Here is a 21250-nt window from a genome sequence, read left to right as displayed (position 1 = left end):
GTTGAAGGATTTTAATGTAATGGACCCGTAAGACCCAATTGTTTTTAAGAAAGACACAGGCAGGAGTGTGGACAGTGGATTAGAGGGAGGAAAATAGTAAGTGGGAAAACCTGTTAGAGAACTATTGCAGCAGACCAGGCAGTAAATGTCAGGGCTTGCACTTATTCAGAGGGAGTAAAAGTAGAGATATTAAGGAGATAGAAAGTATAAAATGTAATGACCATTCCAGTTTTTTATTTGAGAGAGAGTGAGCAAGGAGTCAATTAATTAAATTGTGTTTTTTTTTCCTTTGTTATCCTCTTTATGTCCATTTTCCACATCCCTCATTCCCCAGGATTTCTGCCTAGCTAACTAACTTCACACGTACACACACAATCATTTAACACCCATTACTTCCCGGAGCACTCATCCTCTCTGAAATTATTTGCTGTGTCTGTCTTATCCACTATATTGTAAACTTAGAGAAGGGACTTTTACCTTTTGTCACCTTTACTGTTGTCTCCTGGCACATGGATGTTTATTCAGTGCTTGGGATGCGAGTTTGAAGTGCTGTTGAACTTTCGAGCAGTGGGATTTAATACATGAGTAGATATCAGGTTTGAGAATTAAGAGAGAGATTGGGAGCTGAAGCTATACATTTTGGAGCTTTCTCCTTTTTGCTGGTAACTGAAATCATGAGAGTAAATGAGATTGCCTTGGTAGACTGAGAAAAGAACTCTGAGGCATGGCAGCGTGAACAGTAGTAGGCAGGTGCCTGAGTTGTAGCAGTTGAGAGTTCTAGAGGAGAGTTGTAAGCAGCAAGGATGGAAGATAAGAAGGAAGAAAGGGAAGGTGGGAGAGAGGGAAAGGCCAGCAGTACTGGATGCTGTGGAAAGGACAAAAGATAAGGAAGGAAAAGTATCCATTTGCTTTTTTGGCTGCTTAGAAGCCGACTGCTTCGGTGAACAGTTTTTGGAGTAGTAGGTCTAGAAGCTGCATTGCAGTATGTTGAAGCTATAACAGGAAACAAAGAAGTAAGGCACCCAGTATAGACAACTGTTGGAAGAAATCTCTATGTGAAAAAAAAAAAAAAAAGGAAAATGAGAAGATGATGAAAGGGGGCACGGGTGGAAGGAAATTTTTTGTGCGTTTTGTTGTTGTTTTAAGATGTGTCGAAGTGCAGATCCTAGTTCCCACCGGAGATGTATCTGATAGGATGTAGTTTGCAAAAAAAAAAAAAAGGCAGAATCATGCAAATATTATAAGATGAATACATATCAGAGATTTTATTCAATTCACTAATTAATGAGGGAATCTGTAAGACAGTAAGATGTTAAAACCGGTCCAAGGAGTACTTGAGAGGCTAGGTGTTTGTAGACAATATTAGGATGTGACTGCTGGGTTAGATGACCAAAACTGGTGAATGGCCAGTAGGCCCATAAATTGTGAACTTTGGGATTTTCTTTTCAACTACACATAAATTATATGTATCTTTACCAGACAAGTTAACATGTAACTAAGACTGGGACCTTTAATCATTGGTAAATATCAAGTGGAACAAAGTACTTTGCCATATAATTCTTGGGTGGCTTTAGCTCCGAATGACATTTAAAGGACATGCTGCTCACCTTTTTTTTTTTAAATCTATTTCTAAGTTTCAGATAATTTTTCTATCACAATTATTAGAGGAGATGGAGATGGGGGCCTGAGAACCTTTAATTAACTTTTAGGTGATTCTAATCTTGGCAAAAGTTTGAGAACCACTGAAGAAGAGGCTATTGAGTGGCTTTAAGTGCCTGTCTGAGATTGGAACCCATTGCTCTCTAATGGCACCCCTCCCCTGGGTTATATGATTTTGTTTTTCCAGCATTGCTCAGCTCCAGAGAGATAATTTGATCCAGATTGGGGGTGGGTGAGTGGTGTTCAGGCAGATACTACAGAAGGACATAGGGGCTAGGAGGTGAAGGTATCAGAGAAGAGTGTGATTAATTCATTGGACATGAGATCCAGGCTGGGTGGGGAAAGAAATTAGGCCAGGAGGAAATTACTAGATTAGAAAAACGGAAAGAAGTCAAGTGCACAGAAAGTATGTCAAGCTGAAAGTGTAAGAGAGCTGAAAGGCCAAGAAACTGTGACCAAAGAGTGAGACATTCAAGTTTTAAGATTTCAGAGGCGGGAGTAGTCTCTGATAATGGCAAAGCAAAGTCCGGGTTGCATTTCTGAGAGTGAGTTACTACAGTGGAGGAAGGGCCATTGAGAGAGGAGATTAGTAAAAATTGCTTTCTCATGGATTTATACTTATCACAAAACTCTGCATCTGAAGCTTTAAATGTGCTATTAATTTTTAAAGTATGGGCCATTGTTATTTTAGCTGGGTTGTAGCCAAAGGGTACAGATCAACATAGGATGAGCAAAAGCCTTTTTGGTCTTTTATGATGGTAATAGCACCCACCGACATTTATTAAGCACATATTGTGGGGTAGGCCCTTGACACTAGGGGTTTCCACACATTCTTTCACATTTGTTTGTTCAGTTTGTATCTCCATTTTACATATAGCGAAACTGAAGTTTAGCAGAGGTAAGTAACCTCAAGGTCATATGAGTGGTAGATAGGGCATTTAAATTCATTGTCTGACTCCAGAGCCCATGTGCTTAGCCATCATGTTAGAGGTGAAGTGTATGCTTGGTGGGGGTTGAAGAGGATTTATACATCTCACATTCCTTCGTGTAGTTCAGTGTTGTAAATTGTCACATGTGTAAATATAAGTCTGGACTTAAAAAAAGGAATAAAGCTGGAGGTGTTTCCTTTTCCTAAAATTTGCTGCAGTGACCCTCTTTAGGCTTTCAGTACATATCCATCTTATGCAGTGTCTTAAAAATGCAGTGAAGTTAAATATTACCTGCACCATCTGTTTGAAATTTTTAATGATGCAACTTAAGACATTTTATAGTAATAGGACTGAAAAAGTATTTATGGTCTAAAAATTTACGGTGTTACATAATACATTAAACACTGTCATTGTATCTTAATGAAATATGCTGTATTAGTTAACAATTGCAATTTACTCTTTCAATAACTTTTCTACTCCCTAAATGTCCCACCTCTTTTTTTCAGATTGTTATAAAATCTGATAGATATATTATGAGATGTGACAGAAGTGACCGTGATTTAGAGGGTGTATAAGCAGACTGACCAGTTCACAGTGATAAAAAAAAATTCCTTGAAAGTTCTCTGAAAAAGTGTAAACCTTTCATGGTTTATAATAACTGTAATGAAAGTTATATTGCCCTTCATATTTGGCATATTTGAACAAGCTCCCTACATTTGTGTTTGCGGTTGTTAAAGGGAAGTGTTTTCAAAAACCACTAGACTATTCCTATTATTAAAAATCAATAATAAAATAATTTATATAGTTTATTAGTAGTAATCTTATGAAATTTTGGGGAGTGACTGGAGGGTCACAGGTAATCCACATCATGAACACGTACTTATCAAAAAATATACACTTGATTTGGAGTTTGAGAGCAGCCCAAAATAAGCATGCATTCTTTGTTGCATTGATTGTCATTTAGATATGTTTAATGTTCTTTCTGTTGCTTTCTCTAGGGATAAATAATAAAACAAAGTCAGTTCTTTTCCTGGAACAATATCACAATTTGTATCTGGCTTAACACATCTGACCTTACATTTCTTCAGAGGAAGTGAATACATGTTCTATAAGTAATCCCTAGATAAATCTGCAGCTACAGGAGCAGAAGATCTAATTCCAGTGTTGTTTTTCCTTTACTGAAATAAAATTAAAATTCAAAAATTTCTTTAACAGTTTCTAGTCTTTACGGTCATTTATAGTCTGTTAGAAATTATCTTGGGGAGGAGAAAAATGGTAGACATTATCTCAGGGAGGAGAAAAAGGAGGAGGAGAAGTGGTGGTATGATAGAGTTGAGGAGTAGGAATTGGACAAGGAGAATGATTTGGTGCTATTGGAATTGGTAGTGGGAGGGTGTGAATTGGTCCTCAGATATGATCAATTTTGAAAAGTTATTTCTCCAGTAGTAATTATGCTTTCTGTAAGTTTTGCCTTGTGAAAATTGAGAAATGGGTATTGTAGCCTGATCATGGATAATTCTGTGTATAAAGTATACATTCCAATGCATTGAGCTAAGCAGAAAATTTGTGGACCATTATTCCCGACCCTGTTAGCTCCCTGTTTCCTCTAATGGTAAGAGCTCTTGACTCACAGAAAAACACATCATTTGAGGGCTGTAGATTAATAGAAATGACTTTTTAAGAAAGTTTATAAGCATTCCATTTACTTGCTGTAAAAATTGGGAAGTAGAAACGAATTTTTTTGTAAAACTGTTGATCTTTGAGGGAGAATTATTCACCTTTAGTGAGCAGAAAGGCATTACCCTTTGGGCCAGATTGTACCTAGCCAAGAACTAAACCAATCTTCCATCTGAGATTTCCTAGCCTTTGTTCTAAATCAGTTTTCTCAACCTCAGCACTATTGCCATCTTGAGCTGGATCATTCTTTGTTGTGAGGGCCGTTCTGTGCTTTATGGGATAAGTAACGTCTCCGACCTCTTCCCACTACATTTAGTAGAATCCCCCCCCCCCACGTGCACACGCACGGTTGTGACAACCAAAAATATCCCCAGGTATTGCCAAATGGGAAGCAAAATGATGCCTGTGCTGCATCCCCCTCCCCCATCCATTTGAGAACACTGCTGTAAGTGCTCTAGGCAATTTGTTGATAAAAATATTTTCCAGATTTTAGTTTTACTTTTCAATATTTTTGCCATATTTTAAGTATCTTGGTAGAATAGGTTTTACTTTATGAACTGCGAAATTAAACTGGAAACACATTTACTACTTTGGGAGTGAAAGTCAGGACAAGATCTTTCCTTGATTTGAGAATTCAACATTATGACCTTTGTGTGTCTGGAACAATGTTTGGCACACTGCAGGAGGGGACTCATAAGTGGGTCATCAACTCAACTTATACAGAAATATACACGCAGGAGTGTATAGGGGTGTGTTGTAGAATGTGTTTCTTACTTGGGAATAGCAGAGAAAACATTTGAAAGCTGCTGTCCCAGTGAATATGTATGTATTTGCCTACCCTTCCCCATGAAACTGGAATAAATTCCAAACATATACTCTATAGCAGTTCAAGTCTGGCCAAGCCAGTTAAGCCATTTATCTAGTCAAGTTAAACTCACCAAATATTCTCTGAAATGTGAAACATTCTAACTTGTTCATATGCTGTGGTATATTTGAGACTTTCTTTTTACTTTGGTTTCTGGTGCATATCATCTTGTTTGCGAGAGGAGGAAGCTCTGAACTCCATCACATATTTTAGAACATTCTTGGCACATTACTTGTGGGCTGTTCATGCCCTCCCCCTACACAAGATTCCAAAAAAGACAGCTCCATTTTAATTGTTTTCTTCGTCAGCATGCATACAAAAGTCCAGTATTTCATGATACTGTTTATTTTGTTAACTTGTGTAGAAATTATGCTTTATAGAACGGCCAGGAAGCATTCTGTGTGTTTATTGAGAATGAAACGTAAGAATAAGCATAAAGACATCTAAAAATAACTCCTAGCATTCTGCTTATACTTTTTGTGAAATTCATTTTTAAATGACAAACTTAAGTTAAATAACACCCTGTGAGGAATGAATTCAATATGACAGTCTGCCATTGTTAAGTCATAGATTCTCCCTGTTAATATGAAATTCTTGGCTCTCTGAAATCCATCAACACTTTCAATCACTTGAAAAGCTTCTTTAGTTTCCATTTATTAAAGAATATAAATTTATGTTTTGTATTTTTTTATTTATTTACTGGCTACTTTTTGAAGATTGAAAAATCTCCAGAAAGCATGTTTCCATTTTTTTCATTAGTAAGAGGACATTTTAAACTAGTTTCGTAATATTAGAAACTCTGTCTTAAGATTGTTGTTCTTTTTCCTCTAAGGAAAAATGTTAATGATTGTTCAAAAGTTATATAAGTTGCAATTTATTTATTTTCACAGTGGAAGTTTTTATATGCCTCTGTTTAATTTAGATGATATCCAGCAGAGATTTCAAGGTATTTGCACAGTAGTTTCAGGAAAATTTTGTGGGTTTTTTTGTTTGTTTGTTTTTTTTGCTGGCTTATGTAACATCCTAAGTTTTATATTTGCAAAAGTTTGGTAGATACATTACACAAAATCCCACATGTTTATTTCTTATTGCCCATTATTATTATATTGAACTGTTATGCAATCCTTGTGCATGGTGTGGAAGATACCTAAAGTTTAATGTTGATGAGAAGCTAAGCTTTATATGAGAGATATATGTTTAGGAAGCTGGATTTCTAGTATTGACCTTTTTAAAATAGACTTACGAGCCACAATGGTGTTTTTGAAGGAGCAGATTGCTATCATTTTAAAGATTGTTTTCATTGTCCTACTAAAGAGAGATTCATTTGAATCCTATTATTACAGAATGCTAACATTTCTAAATGAATGTTACATGTTCCTTTCTAAGATGGTCAGTAAACAGACTTTATGGTAAAGGGAAGGAAGTAAATATTTGACTTTTACAAACTAGATATTAAGTTACCCGAGTTTCCATTTCCGGTTGCTGAAGAAAATCTCTGGAGCAAATAATGCGACTACCAAGATATTAAGGTCATTTTTCATAATCGTAATACGCCATTAAACTTTTACTTTTTTCTCATCCTTCTCTTGGAAAAAAAAGATATTTGGAGAGGGACTACTAAAAAGTCAAATTGCAGTAGAAAATAAAGTTAAACTTCTTTAACACTTATTTTAACACCTTTGAGAAGGAATGTCTTATAGTCTCTAATATGGTCAATAATCATACATGATCTTTAGAACATAGTAAGTGGCTTTTAGAAATCATTTTGCATTTACTTTTGAACAAATTACTTTAAAATGATACTCTTTTAAAGATGGATTTATCATGAATATGTATGTATATTTAACTGCTGTTAAGTTATGTTTATTTCTACCTATTCAGACTGAAAAATTCTTTGAATTTATAAAGGTAATCTTGATTATTTTGATCTAACTTGGTTCTCTTGGCTCCTGTGGTACATAGACTAAGAACTATGTCAGCTTTTATCTTGTGCAAGGAAAGTGTTAGTAATATAAAATATCTGATGTTGTATATATTTAAAATCTTTACCAAAAATCCTGATAACTTATAAGTTAAAGGTGTGAAAAAAATTATAATTTCTTTTAACTTTTTTTTAAGGTGATGGATGCGGGCACACTGTTCTAGGCCCTGAAAGTGGAACTCTTTCATCCATAAACTACCCGCAGACCTACCCTAACAGCACCGTGTGTGAATGGGAGATCCGTGTAAAGGTGGGAGAGAGAGTGCGCATCAAATTTGGTGACTTTGACATTGAAGATTCTGATTTTTGTCACTTTAATTACTTGAGAATCTATAATGGAATTGGAGTCGGCAGAACTGAAATAGGTAGGAAATTTTCTTTTCTTATAAACCTATGTATAATAAATCATTGCCCCAAGTTTTAAAACCAAAGCAATTTCTGGTATTTGACTTTTAATGCTATATAAGGGGATATATGGGAATTACTGAAAACCTGTGAAAATCTCAAGTTTGAATCTTCTTTTGGCAAGGAAGAGTCTAGTCTGTTTATTTTCTTTTCTAATAAGCCGTTTTTTGTGTGGGTTTTTTGTTTTGTTTTGTTTTTTGGTATTTTTACAGAAGATGCAATTGTACTGTTTCTAAGAAGGAGAAAGTGATCTTATTTTTAATATTTTTATTTGATCATTGTATTTGCAGTTGAAGAATACCAGTATGAATTCATGTTTAGGTGGCAGTGTAGCATGGTGATTAAGGGCATGGACTTTGGATCCAAACTGTCTGGGATTGAATCTCATTCTGCTGTTTGCTTGCTGTGTGACCTTGGGCAAGTTAGCTGACCTCTCTGTTCCCTCACCTATAAAACAGGGAATGAACTAGCACATGTAAATTCTCACAACATTGCCTGGCACAAAATACGTAAGTGTTCAATAACTGTTAGCTGCTGTTTTTGTTATTCCTCACTGAGAACAGTGGCTCCCAATTACAGCTGCATATTAGAGTCAACTGGGAAAACTTTAAAAAATTACTATACCTAGTCTTCATCCTAGATCAATTGAATTATAATTGATTGGGTGGGACCCAGGCCTCAATGTTTTAAAAGCTTCCCAGGAGAACCTACTATGCAGCCAAGGTTGAGAACCACTGACTTAGAGATGTCACCTTTCTCTTAAGGAAGAAAGGTAAAAAATTATGTAAGGCTAACATCATGAAATTAGGAATTCTTGTATTCTGTCTGAGTTTGTTTGGATATGTTTATTGGTACAAGTGTGTAAAATGTCTTTCAGAACTGTTAACTGGAACTCAGCATCCTGTTCTTTAAATAAGCACCTTACTGTACTCTTCCTGTGGCCTCATCTCTGCCCTCCAGCTGAATCCTTCACCTCGTCTTTTCTTTTTGCTTTCTTGTCTACCACAGGACAGATTCCTGGCCTGCTTCCCTGGCTGCTGATTGATAACCCCATTGCCTCTCACTCAGCTCTTGGTTAACTTGGCATCTTGGTCACCACTTGCATATAGTGTTGGATAAACTTTTAGGAACTCAAATTCCCTAAGAAACACTGTTACTCCAGCATTGATAGAAGACTAATGGATATTAAGTGCCTCCTGAGGTGATGCAGTAGTGAGTACCATCTCTGGGAGAATTCTGGCAACAATAACGGCAAAAAGGTGAATCAGAATCTAATTAGACCTTTAGCAATTTGTAAGAAAGGAGATAGGGAAACATTATGTGAACCATAGGGACTCAGTGAGCTCTACTAAGAATGTGAAAAATTCTACAGAACAAATGACCTAGTTTCTTCAACATAGAAATAGCATTTAAAAAAAAAAAAAGAGTAAGAGGAAGGAACTGTTACAGATTAAGAGGCATATTTTCCAAAAGTAATGTGTGGATCTTATTTGGATCTTGATTCAATCTAACCAACTGCAGTAAGACAGTAAGACAATCAGAGACATTTTAATAGGAATTGGGCATTCAGTGATAGCAAAGAATGATTGTTTTAGGTGTGGTAATGTTATAATTAAGTTTTAATTAACTAGAGATACATTCTAAAGTTCAGTTGAAATGCTGTCTAGGATTTATTTTTAAATATTTAAGGGGAAAATAGGGAGAAGGCTAGGTGAAACAAAAATGGCAAACTGATGAGGCTGAGTAATGGAATGAGTACTTCTATGTAATTTTGAAATTTTCCATAATGAAAACTTTTCTGTTTTTGTTTTTAAATAAAAAAATGCAAAAGCACTATATCTTTAGGACAGTAAACATTGACAGTGATGCTGCGAAATAATTCTTTCCAGTGCTGGGGTTTAGTAGGTGTTTAAAAAATCTCAATTCTCCTTTATTTCCATTGTTTTTGCTTTTTCCTTATTCTCTCTTCACATGGGTGAGTGGAAAGCTACAGAAAGGTCCAGGTTACTGTTAGACTTTAGTTTGACCCCCATCACCATCTACCATATGCTCATTGGTCCTCCGTTTTTTTATGCAATTTTATTGAGATATAGTCACATACCATATAATCCATCCAAAGTATACAGTTAGTGGCTCACAGTATCATCATATAGTTGTGCACTCATTACCACAATCAATTTTATTGATTACTCCAAAACAAAGAGAAAAAATAGAAATAAAAGAAATAAAAAAAAAAAACAAACACCCAAAACATCCCATACTCCTTATCCCCTCCTATTACTTATATATATATATTTGTGATTATTTTATTACTTGTCTGCCCATACACTGGTTAAAGGGAGTGTCAGTCACCAGGTTTTCGCTATCACATGGTCACATGATAAAAGCTTTATAGTTACACAGTTACCAAGAATCAAGTCATTGGATTACTGTTCAACAGTTTCAGGTATTTCTACTGTCCTAACACACTAGAAACTAAAAAAGAATATCTGTATTATGTGTAAGAATAACCTCCAAAATGACCTCTCAACTCTATTTGAGATCTCTCAGCCACTGAAACTTTAGTTTGTTTCATTAATTTTCCCACTTTTGGTCAAGAAGTCTTTCTCATCACAAGATCCCAGGGCCAGGCTCATCCCTGAGAGTTCTGTCCCTTGTGGCCAGAGAGATTTACACCCATAGGAGTCATGTCCTACATAGCAGGGAGAGTAGTTAGTTTATTTGCAGAGTTGACTGAGAGAAAGATGACCTTCCATTTTTATTGCAATTTATGGTTAGCGATAGAAGGGTAAGTTTCCTGATATATTGCAAAGAAATAAAGATCATTCAAAATAGGTGTTTAATGTTCTGGTTAAAATAGACCTGCAGTGAGGTACAAGATAGAAGCAGATACGTTATAGGCATTAAGAGTTCAGTGATAATGGTACAAAATTACCTTTGTCCTATATTCTTTTCTCAGTGCCCCTTCAGAGTTCATATTTTGTTATAAAAGCTTAGGTTTCTGGGTTTTACACATTTAGGTGTTAATTTGGGAGACTTTTTTTCCTGAGGGGATGGTGTTATGGAATAATCAATAAATGGAAATGAAAGGAGAATGATTTCTCAAGGAACCATTTTCTTTTCTATCATGCACTCATTACAGTGTGTCTTGACGCTTGTGGTTTACTTGGCAGTAGCAAGTAAAATCTTTCTCTTAGAAAAAGATGATAATGTGTATATTCATAAGCATGGCTTCATTATACTCTTATATGATTTTGCTTTCTAAATTGCTAAACTTTCAGAAACCTTTGTGAAAAAAGTGTAATGATACTCATTTCACATAGATACTGGTAGAGTGTGTTTAATGAAAGTGTTCTTAAAAAATATTACCTTATATGTGATTAATGCTACAAAAAATTTATCCTGGTTTGTCAGTTGTCTTTTGGCTTTGTTTCTCTAGCTTGCTTGTAGTGTTTTTGTGTGTGTGTGTGTGATGCAAACTTTTTAAAAATCTGGTTTAATTTATCAGTCTTTTATTCCATCTAGATTTTGAATCATAATTAGAAAGCCTCTCCCTCCATACCAGTTAAAGAGAGATTTGTCTGTGTTTTCTTATAGTACATATATATGGGTTAATTTTTAGATTTAAGTTCCTTGTCTGTTGAGGGTTTATTCTTTCATGTGGTATGAAGTATGGATCTAATTGTATTTTTTCCAGGTGCTAACCACTTGTCCCAGCACCATGCATTAAAAAGTTGTCTTTGCCCCAGTGATTTGAAGTTACCACTTTTGTGGTACACTAAAAGCTCTCCCTCATTGTTGAAGGGTAGTTTTGCCAGATAAAAAATTTTGGGCTGGCAGTTTTTCTTTCAGTACCTTAAATATCTCATACCACTGCCTTCTCAACTCCATAGTTTCTGATGAGAAGTCAAAACGTAGTCTAATTGAGGATCCCTTGTATGTGACAGACCGCTTTTCTCTTGCTGCTTTCAGAATTCTCTCTTTATCTTTGGCATTTGACATTCGGGTTAGTATATGTCTTGGAGTGGGTCTGTTAGTGTTTATTCTGTTTGGAGTATGTTATGTTTCTTGGACATGCATATTTATGTCTTTAGTAGGAGTCAGGAAAATTTCAGCAAATTCCTCAAATATTCTTTCTGCCCCTTTCCCTTCTCTTCTCCTTCTGGGACACCCATGATGCTTATGTTTGTATGCTTCATGCTGTCACACAAATCCCTGAGACCCTGCTCAATTTGTCTATGCTTTACTCTGTCTGTTCTGACTGTATAATTTTGGTTGTCCTGTCTTCTAGTTCACTGATTCTTTCTTCTGTCTGGTCAAATCTGTTGTGTGCCTCACGTGTATATTTAGCCTTCATTACTGTGCCTTTCATCCCCCATGATTTCTGTTATGTGTCTTTTTAAACTTTCATATTCTTTTTTATGCTCACATATTGTCTTCTTAATATCCTTTATCTCTGTATCCATATTTTCCTTCAACTCTTTGAATTGATTTCAGAGATTTGTTTGAACTTCTCTGATTAGTTATTCCAAATTCTGTGTCTCCTCTGAAGTTTTAATTTGTTCCCTTTACTGAGCCATATCTTTCTGTTCCTTAGTATGGCTTGTAATGTTTTGCTGATGTGTAGATATCTGATTATTTTGATGTATTAATTCTGAAGGTCAGTTTTTCCTCTTGTCTGGGGTTTTATTGTTGGTTGGCTTTGTGTTTATGCTCTTTAATTGATGCTTGGTCCACTTTATTCTGGTCTTTAGAGTAGCCCATGTTTATCTTTTCAGATTTTGTCACCTCTTTTTCATCTGTTTCTTGCCCTGGATATGCGGTACAGATTGTGTTTTTTGGGCACTTGTTTGACTTCCAGGAGAAAGTTTCCTTTCCTGTGTTCCTTTTCAGAAATCCTGATATGTTCTGGGTTTTTTTTTGTGCACAGTTTTCTGCTTGGCTCCTATAATGTGTTTAAATTCTCTCGCTCAGTGTCCTGTTTCTTAAACTTTTCAGTTTTGGGACCCATCCTGTCTTAACAGCAAGTCAGTTCTCCCATCCACGAACCCCCCACCCCCAACCTTTTATTTTCTCTAAGACTTTTCTGCCCCCAGTTTCTTCCTCATTAGGGTGTCCTGCCCCAGGGACCCAGGTATAGTCAATCCAGAAAGTTCCATTTTGCATTTAGATTTTCCATTGAACAGTGACTGGATTGAGTGAGCGCACCTCTTGTGAACAGTTCTGCCATGGTCTCTCTTTTTTTCCTCTAGCAGTCATTTTGTATGTGGCAATCCTCAGTGGTTCCATCCTGGGCCTCTGTGGGCTTGGGTCCCTGGATATGTGTGGGTTCTAACTTGCTGCTCTGATTGGTCTGTAGTCTGTATCCACAGCAGGAGGGACCCAGGCAGTGCTGCCTCTGCCTGACTCTCAATCTGCACAGGACAGATTGAGGGGAAGTGTCCAGACTAGAGGCTCCTGGAAGAAAATTTCCTTCCTGGTCTTGGAGATTCTTTTTCTTCAATTCAGCATTTGTGGAGTGTGTCCTTTTCCAGTCTCTATCCTTCTCCAGAGTTCTAAGCAGGTGGGATTTTTCCTTTTATTAGTTGATTCTGAGGAAAGGCTTTTCCAGAGAGGGTCTTAAATTGCCATGTTGATGACCTCACTCTGTCCTGAAGGTTTTCCCCATCATATCTTGATTGGATGACTTTATTCTTTGAATAGATTAGTTCTTTAAGAAGGATGTACAGTTATAAAATTTCTTAAATTTAAAGCCACTTAAAAAAATTGTTTATGACCTTGTTATTTGAGGGGGACAGCATGAGTGGATATAAATCCTTGATTCACATGTTATTTCCTTGAGTATTTTTTTAAAGTTCTCTTCCATTGTTACCTTATTATGTTGTTTTTGAGAAATCTGACGGTAGTTGAATTCTCTTGCCTTTTTAAGGTATTTGAACTTTTTTTCTTTATCATTAACATCTAATAGTTTCCCAAAGATATCTGTTGAAGTTGGTTATTGTGATAAGCTTTCCCTGATATCAAATGGGCTCTTTTAGTATGTAGATTCAGGTCTTCCTTTGTTTACAGAAGATTTTCTTGTATTATAGTTTAAAATATTAGTTCTTTTGCATTGTCTTGTGTATCTTTTACAGACATCTTAAATTGTATGTTAATTGGATCTTTGCCATTTCAGCCATTTCTCTCTGATCTTTTTCACTTTTTTTCTTTATTTCCTGTCATTCTCTTGGTGGTTTTCTTCTTTTCTTCAGAATTCCTTATTATATTTTCATTAGAACCTATTATTCTTTGGGCACCTTGTAAGGTGTTCTTCATTTCTGATATTGTTTTGAATTGAATCATGCCCCCCCCCCCCAAAAGACATGTTCAAGTCCTAATCCATGGTCCTGTGGATGTGAACCTATTTTAAATAGCCCCTGTGAAGATATCAGTAAAGTGAGCCAAACTGAATTAGGTAGGACCGCAATCCAATATGCGTCCTTCTAAGGAGAGAAAATCTAGATAGAGATGCAGACTCCTTTTGATTGTAGACAGAAGGAAACAGAGCTCCATGTGCTGGAGGCAGAGATTGAGTTAAAGATTGCTGGCAAGCCACCACCAGAATGCCACAGATTTCACACAGTGTGCTGACACCTTTATTTTGGACCTCCAGCCTCCAAAATTGTGAGACAATAAATTTATGTTGTTTAAGTCAACCAGTCTGTGGTTGTTCTAGTTTGCTAATGCTGCCAGAATGCAAAACACCAGAAATGGATTGGCTTTTATAAAAGGGGGTTTATTTGGTTACACAGTACAGTCTTAAGGCCGTAAAGTGTCCGTCAACAACGGGTGCCTTCACTGGAGGATGGCCAGTGGTATCTGAAAAGTCTCTGTTAGCTGGGAAGGCACGTGGCTGGTGTCTGCTCCAAAGTTCTGGTTTCAAAATGGCTATCTCCCAGGACATTCCTCTCTAGGCTGCAGTTCCTCAAAACCATCACTCTTAGTTGCTCTTGGGGTGTTTGTCCTCTATTGCTTCTCTGGAGCAAGAGTTTGCTTTCAACAGCTGTCTTCAGACTGTCTCTCATCTGCAGCTATTCTCTCAGCTTCTGTGCATTCTTCAATGTGTTCCTCTTGGCTGTAGTAGCTTGCTCCTTCTGTCTGATCTTATATAGTGCTCCAGTAATTTAATTTAGACCCACCCTGAATGGGCAGGCCAACACCTCCATGGAAATTATCCAATCAGAGCCATCACCCACAGTTGGGTGGGGCACATCTCCATGGAAACACTCAAAGAATTACAGTCTAATTAACATTGATAGGTCTGCCCACACAAGATTACATCAAAGGTAATGGTGTTTGGGGGGTCATAATACATTCAAACTGGCACAATGGTGTTATTATAACATCCCTGGTAAACTGAGACTACATTTGATCATCGTTAACAATTTATATTTGGAGTGGTTTCCCATAGTCAAGAATTAAAGAACCGATGTCTAATCTTCACGATTATAGGTACCTTGGATGATAGGTTGCAAGAACTACAGAATTTTATGTAAGATTAGGTCCTACTCTAGGAAAATGTGAATTCCAGAAGGCTGAAATTGTGTCTTATATCTGTTCATCATGAAAATGCATTGAATACTGTGGATTTTTTATGAGAAGCTTGATTGTAAAATGTTGTAACTTAAACCGAACTTCAGTTTGTCCCTAATGCAGAAGCATCACATGAGGTTGTTACATTGCAAAGTTTAGAAGCCACAGACAGTTTAAAAGACCTTGGTGATTCTGTGTGCCCTGCAGTTGTGGAGCTCATTTATGGCCTAGAACAGAGAAGAAATACTGATGCTTTGTCTGTAATCAAATGATGTCACCACTCCAGAATGTTTACTCTAATGTTATGAGGCAGGTCAATGAAGAATTGACAGCTATCCCTCTCATCAGCTTACTTCACTATATGATGAAGTATCTCTTAGAATTCCTATTTGTGAGATCTTCTAGGAAATAGTAAAAGCCTTTGACAGCTTCTAAATAGTGAAATGTTTGCTTTTCCAGAAAAGCTTTGAAAGAAATACTTTGGTATGCTAGGTATGGCACACCTGTGATGCTTGGCTTGCACACCTGGTTTTGCTGCTTTGTTGAAGTCTACACATTATGACTCATTGCTTTTTCCATCAGCTTATTGGCATCAGAGACTCTGTCAGCTATCCTGAAGAAAAGTTGTCAATAAGAGGCAGAACCTTGAATCAAAGATTTTATGAAGCAATAGAAACAGAATGCTGTGCTCTCTTCTTCTCAGAAGTTTGCTTGTTTTCCGGTAGACAAGTTTCAAAGCCCACACTTAAAGTTTCACTTATTAAAGAGAGAAGGAAAGCCCACTCAGAAAAATTTGATGAGAAAGATTTATATTATTTTGTGGGTATTTTGGTCCATATAAATGGTATAAACGTTTCTATTCAGGACTCTTTGGTCACTGTCATGTATAACGATAAAAACCTACATGCTCTTTTGTCCAAGTTGCCATTCTGAAAGAAATATTGGAGGAGTTGATTCTGCTAATAATCAAAGAAATGTAAATTTTTAAAACTGTGTGCTTTCCCTCCCTGGCTTTTGGATTTATAAAAAAATATAAAAATATAAATATTTTTTGTTGGCTTGGGTGTGGTGAGACTGATATTTTTTCTTTACATGAAAGAAGCATTACTTGGTATAGCTCACTTGTGTAGCAGTCTATAAATATATGTTAAGAATCAGAAAAAAGTTCATGTTAATTTACCTTATAAGCCTATTACAGAAAAATCACTCCTAAGAAAATATTTCAAAAGACTGAAGAAGTTGTGTTAGGAAGATACTTATTGCAACATAATTCACTGTAGAGAAAAATGGGATGCAACCTAATTTCTAACAGTAAGAACTGTTATGTAAATTACTTTATATCTACCATATAACAAGTTTTTACTTGTTTCTAATAGTCTGCTGTGAACTAAAATTTTAGTACCCAGCTTTTGGTGAAAGCAAGTATTCATTTCTGTACCTAGAAGAGAAATCGCTGAGTTGTAGAATATGCATGCATTCAGCTTTATTTGATACTGCCAAATGATTTTCTTAAAGTGGTTATATCAGTTTATACCCCCACTCCTGCTCCACCAATGTATGAGTTCCAGTTACCATTTTTACTTTTCCAATTTTAACCATTCATCACATTGTGGCTTTGCTTTGAATTTCCCAGATGGCTATTGATGTGGTCCTTTTCATGCACTCATTAGCCATTTGAGTATCTTCCTTTTGGAAAGAGGCTGCATCTTTTGTACATTTTTTCTGTTGGATGATTGCTTTTTCTTATTCAGTTGTAGGAGTTCTTTTTATAGTCTGGCTGTGGGTCTTTTTCAGATATATGTGTTGCAATTATCTTATCCCTCTCTATGGGCTGTCTTTTTGCTCCCTTATTGGTATCTTTTGATAAACAGACATTTGTAATTTTAATGTAGTTACATTTACCATTTTCTCTTTTATGGTTAGCACTTTTTGTGTTTTAAGAAATATTTGCCCACTTCAAGATCATGAAAGTGTTCTCATAGTTTTTCTCTAAAAATCCATATTGTTTTCCCTTTCACACATGTATCGTAAATGCATTTAGAATTAATTTTTGTCTGTGATGTGAGGTGTAGGAGTCGACTTTATTCATTTTTAAATGTGCAAATATTAGATCTGTTATTTATTTAAGAAAAATAAACGTTGAAGTAGCCAACCTTTCTAAAATAAAAATGTACAATGACTTTATGATGCTGTACAAAAACGTATTTTTAAAGTAGTCACCACTATCTTTTAGAAGAAAAAGCAACTCCATTTTTAGTGACGTTGCTAAATACCTTTTAAACCTAGAGAGTATCTGTTACTGCTTTTAAATGTAAACCCAATGATCTAATTGTTTAGAAAGAAATTACATTTCTACCTTTATATCATCATCCTCTATAGGTACATCTTGGAAGCAGCTAAAACAAATGCTAAATGTAGCCAAAACCAACAGTGTAGTATCAGCTATTAAAACAGCTTAAAGCAAATCATTTGGGGGAGACATTTTTGTCCCTCAGAAAGAGAGCACTGATCACTCCAAGTCAGTGGATTTGACAACTCCAGCTCACTATGGCCCACCCACAAGGCAGTGGTCCCTGAAGCCAGACTTTCTAAAGAAACTGTTCTGACAGCATTTTATGATAACATCTACTCTAAACATTTTTTAGGCACTGTAATGGCCTCTTTTGTACTTTTAAAGGCTTTAACCACGTATTTGCCATGTCCTACTGCACTAAATTTCCTGAGAGCAATACTGTGCTGTCTTAATTTCATCATTGAATCCCTAGTGCCTGCCTAGCTCAGTGCTTGGATATTCGGTGGTTCAATAATATATGTTCAGTGAATGAATTTCTTTAAGAATTCCAGACTCTGTTTTTGAGACTGCATTTGCTCCTGTATGTAGGTACTAAAAAACTGTTGCTAAATCAATTTGTTGGGAAATGAAGATTGGCACACACTAAGTAACCTCTCTCTCTGTCTGTTGGGAAATAGAGTTGATGTGCTTTTGCCCTAGCAAATGGCTTACTATTCTCCATCCCGTCTTTATAAGTTGCAAGTTCCTAAGAAGTATGTTGTTCCATTTTATACCTCTTAGTGGGTTGAATAATCTTCCATTTACTTGAGAACATAAATCAGGTTTGTCAACTTTCGTGACAATATTAACGACACCTCTGGTCCATCCGAATCAGATGGATCTCTCCTCTTTCTAGAACAAAGAATATTTTCCAGAGTTTAATATCTTACTGTTCATCATCTAGAAAAAGTGTGGTTGATGTGTACATTGGATGAGGCATGAAAACCGTAAGGTCTCTAAGCTCTGTATAAGTGATTACAAACTCACTGTCAACAGGGACCTGACAGGTAAAATAGGTGAGTGAAATGGACTAAAATTAAGGAAAATAGCAGCATTGATATGATGATAAATGGTAACTAAGCTTCAGGTTGGGGACAGTAGGGAATGATGGTGCTGTGGCAAATTGGAGCATGTCAGTCTCCTTCAAAGAGGACAGCCACTATTTATACATAACCATATGGGAAACTGACCCGTGGTTTGTTTTGTTTTGTTTTGTTTTCCATGTAATTTTTCAAGAGAAACCAGAAATTCAGAATTTATGTGAACTTTCCAGATTTTTAAAATCTTGCTAACTAATTTAAACATTTTTGAAGTAGTATATGATCCAAAAGGCATAGGCCAAGGGGCCAAGTAAAATACATCTGTAGTATGATTCAGGCCTGCGCCCTAGTTTCCAGCTTCTGCTCCAGTCTTAGATTTGTTCATCCAAAGGCAGAGTATACTTTCTATATACTAAAATAAAATTTGGGTTGTATTAATTTTCTGTTGCTTCATAACAAATTATTACACACTTAGCTGCTTAACACAAATTTATTCTCTGTCGTTTTCTGTAGGTCACAAGTCTGGGCATGGCATGGCTGCATTCTCTGCTCAGAGTCTCTCTGGTCTGAAATCTAGCTGTTTGCTGGATCTGCAGTCCTCATCTGGGGCTCAGGATTCTATTCCAAGCTCACTGGCATTTGGCAAAATTCATTCCTTGTAGTTGTAAGACTGAAGTACCCATTTTCCTGTTAACTATTGACCAGGGACTGCTCTTAGTTCCTAGAAGCCACCTGCAGTGGCCCCAGTAGGTAGCTTACAGCATGAATGTTTGCTTTCTTCCAGACTGGTGTGTGTCTGTCTCTGATTTCCTGTTTTGTAACTAGCCAGAAAAAATGCTCTCCTTTTAAAGGACCCACCTGCTTAGGTCCTCCCCACCCAGGAAAATCTCTTCCACATAAGGAATTTACACATAATTAAAAATTATTTAAAATAATATAAAAATAAGGAGAGAGGTCCCATATCACATTTTCCTGGGACTCCTAATTCCATACTTCTCCTCTAGTCCTTGCAGGCAGTCCCTTGCCACTTCTCTGAGGCTTCCTTTCACTTACTACTGTTCAAGTTTCCTATGGTGTCTACAACCCTGCATTTCCTTGCCCTCCAGCCTCTAGGTCTCCATATTGAAGACTCACTTACTTATTACATCCATTCCCATCTTTCATTCCCTGAAAGGCAAAAGACCTTTGTTCCCTCTTTCAGCAGACTGGATAATTCTTCTCAAATCTCACAACTCCCTCTGTTTTCAAAAGATCACATTGTTCTTTCAGGTTTATCATCTCTTCTTGGTGGGAATTTATGCTAGGGCTCCCAGGATGCTGGCTGGGTTTTTGCACTTTGGGCTATTATGAATAATTCTGCTGTGAGCTATTGTGTAGAGTTTTTTGTGTGAGCATGTGTTTTCATTTCTCTTGGGTGTTTACCAAGGAGTGGAACTGTTGGGTGATATAGTAACTATATTTAACCTTTTGAGGAACTGCCAGATTGTTTCCCAAAGTGGCAGCACAATTTTACAGTCTCACAATGTGTGAAGATTCCAATTTCTCCATATCCTCATGAACATTTGTAATTATCTTTTTTATTATAGCCATCCTATTAGGTGTGAAGTGGTAGTTTTATAAATATTTTTATTTTCCTGGAGCATGGATTCTTTTAGACTGTTGTAGACTGTTTGGGACTGTTTTGTGAGTATCAAATGGTGATTGCAATACTTGAATGACTTTTATAAATGTAGTATTCTTCATGTATCCATATACCATTTTTTGAAACGCCTCTCGTTTATGTATGAAAAACCTCTAGGGATTTTAGCTGGCTTTGAAAGACATCATGAGAGCCAATTGTTGGCCATTAAATGCTTTGTGTTGATTTACAAATACCTTTTAATTAATGAATTAGCTAGTATATTTCTCAGTTTAAGGAAGAGTCTTCTTCTTTTCCCAGAATTTTTGATGTGAAAACCTGTGGTCCAAAGAAACTCAAGGAAGGAGAGGGATAGGCATCTTGGTGTGACTGAAGCAAAATGCAGGGATAGATTGAATTCATTTTAAGCACCTGGAAAACACCAGCAAATGCACCTTTTTTTTTCTTTTGAAAGACTATTTGTGCTTTAGCACTGCCTTATGAGTTCCAAAGAAAAATAATTACTTTGTTTCTACCACAGATTGAATTTTATTCATATTTCAGAGGACAAGGTAACTTCAAAGAAATAAATATGAGGTGAAATTACAATGCTAATGAAAATACTGGTTTTTTCCCTGTTGAAAAGGTTAGAAACCCCAACTTTTCAGACGTTGTTTCACTCAAAAATGTATTTTTGTCAGGTGATTTCTTTAGACCACCTTTACTTTTTACTTAGGTCTAATAATTTGGAGTCCCCTATTAGCAGTTGTGCTGTTTTGTATGTGTTATGTCCCCCAGAAAAAGCCATATGCTCTAATGCAGTCTTGTGGGGGCAGACATATTAATGCTGATTAGGTTGGAACCCATTGATTGTTTACATGCAGATGTGACTCAGTCAACTGAGGGCAGGACCTTTGATTGTATAATTTCCATGGAGGTGTTACCCCACCCATTCAGGGTGGGACTGAATTAAATCATTAGAGCAGTATAAATGAGCTGACAGACAGAAGAAGTTGAGAGCAACTGCGAGTGACATTTACTGCAGCTTAGAGACATTTTAAAGATGGCCGTTGGAAGCTGACACTGACATTTTGGAGAAAGCCATTGTGAAACCAGAACTCCAGAGCAGATGCCAGCCACGTGCCTTCCCAGATAACAGAGGTTTTTCGGAT

The 21250-nt window shown here is 36.5% G+C and overlaps 1 protein-coding gene across 1 annotated transcript in view; it reads left to right on the top strand.

Moving 5' to 3' along the window:
- Positions 1-21250, top strand: part of DCBLD2 (discoidin, CUB and LCCL domain containing 2) — a 111420-nt gene that overhangs the window by 13113 nt on the left and 77057 nt on the right. Inside the window, exon 2 of the mRNA XM_037834170.1 lies at positions 7249-7476. Within this exon, the coding sequence (XP_037690098.1) occupies positions 7249-7476 (228 nt within the window). The remainder of the gene's footprint in view (positions 1-7248; positions 7477-21250) is intronic.

The sequence above is a fragment of the Choloepus didactylus genome, chromosome 1, assembly GCF_015220235.1.
Source record: "Choloepus didactylus isolate mChoDid1 chromosome 1, mChoDid1.pri, whole genome shotgun sequence".
Taxonomy (NCBI): Eukaryota; Metazoa; Chordata; class Mammalia; order Pilosa; family Megalonychidae; genus Choloepus; species Choloepus didactylus.
This window is presented reverse-complemented; position numbering and strand designations above follow the sequence as displayed.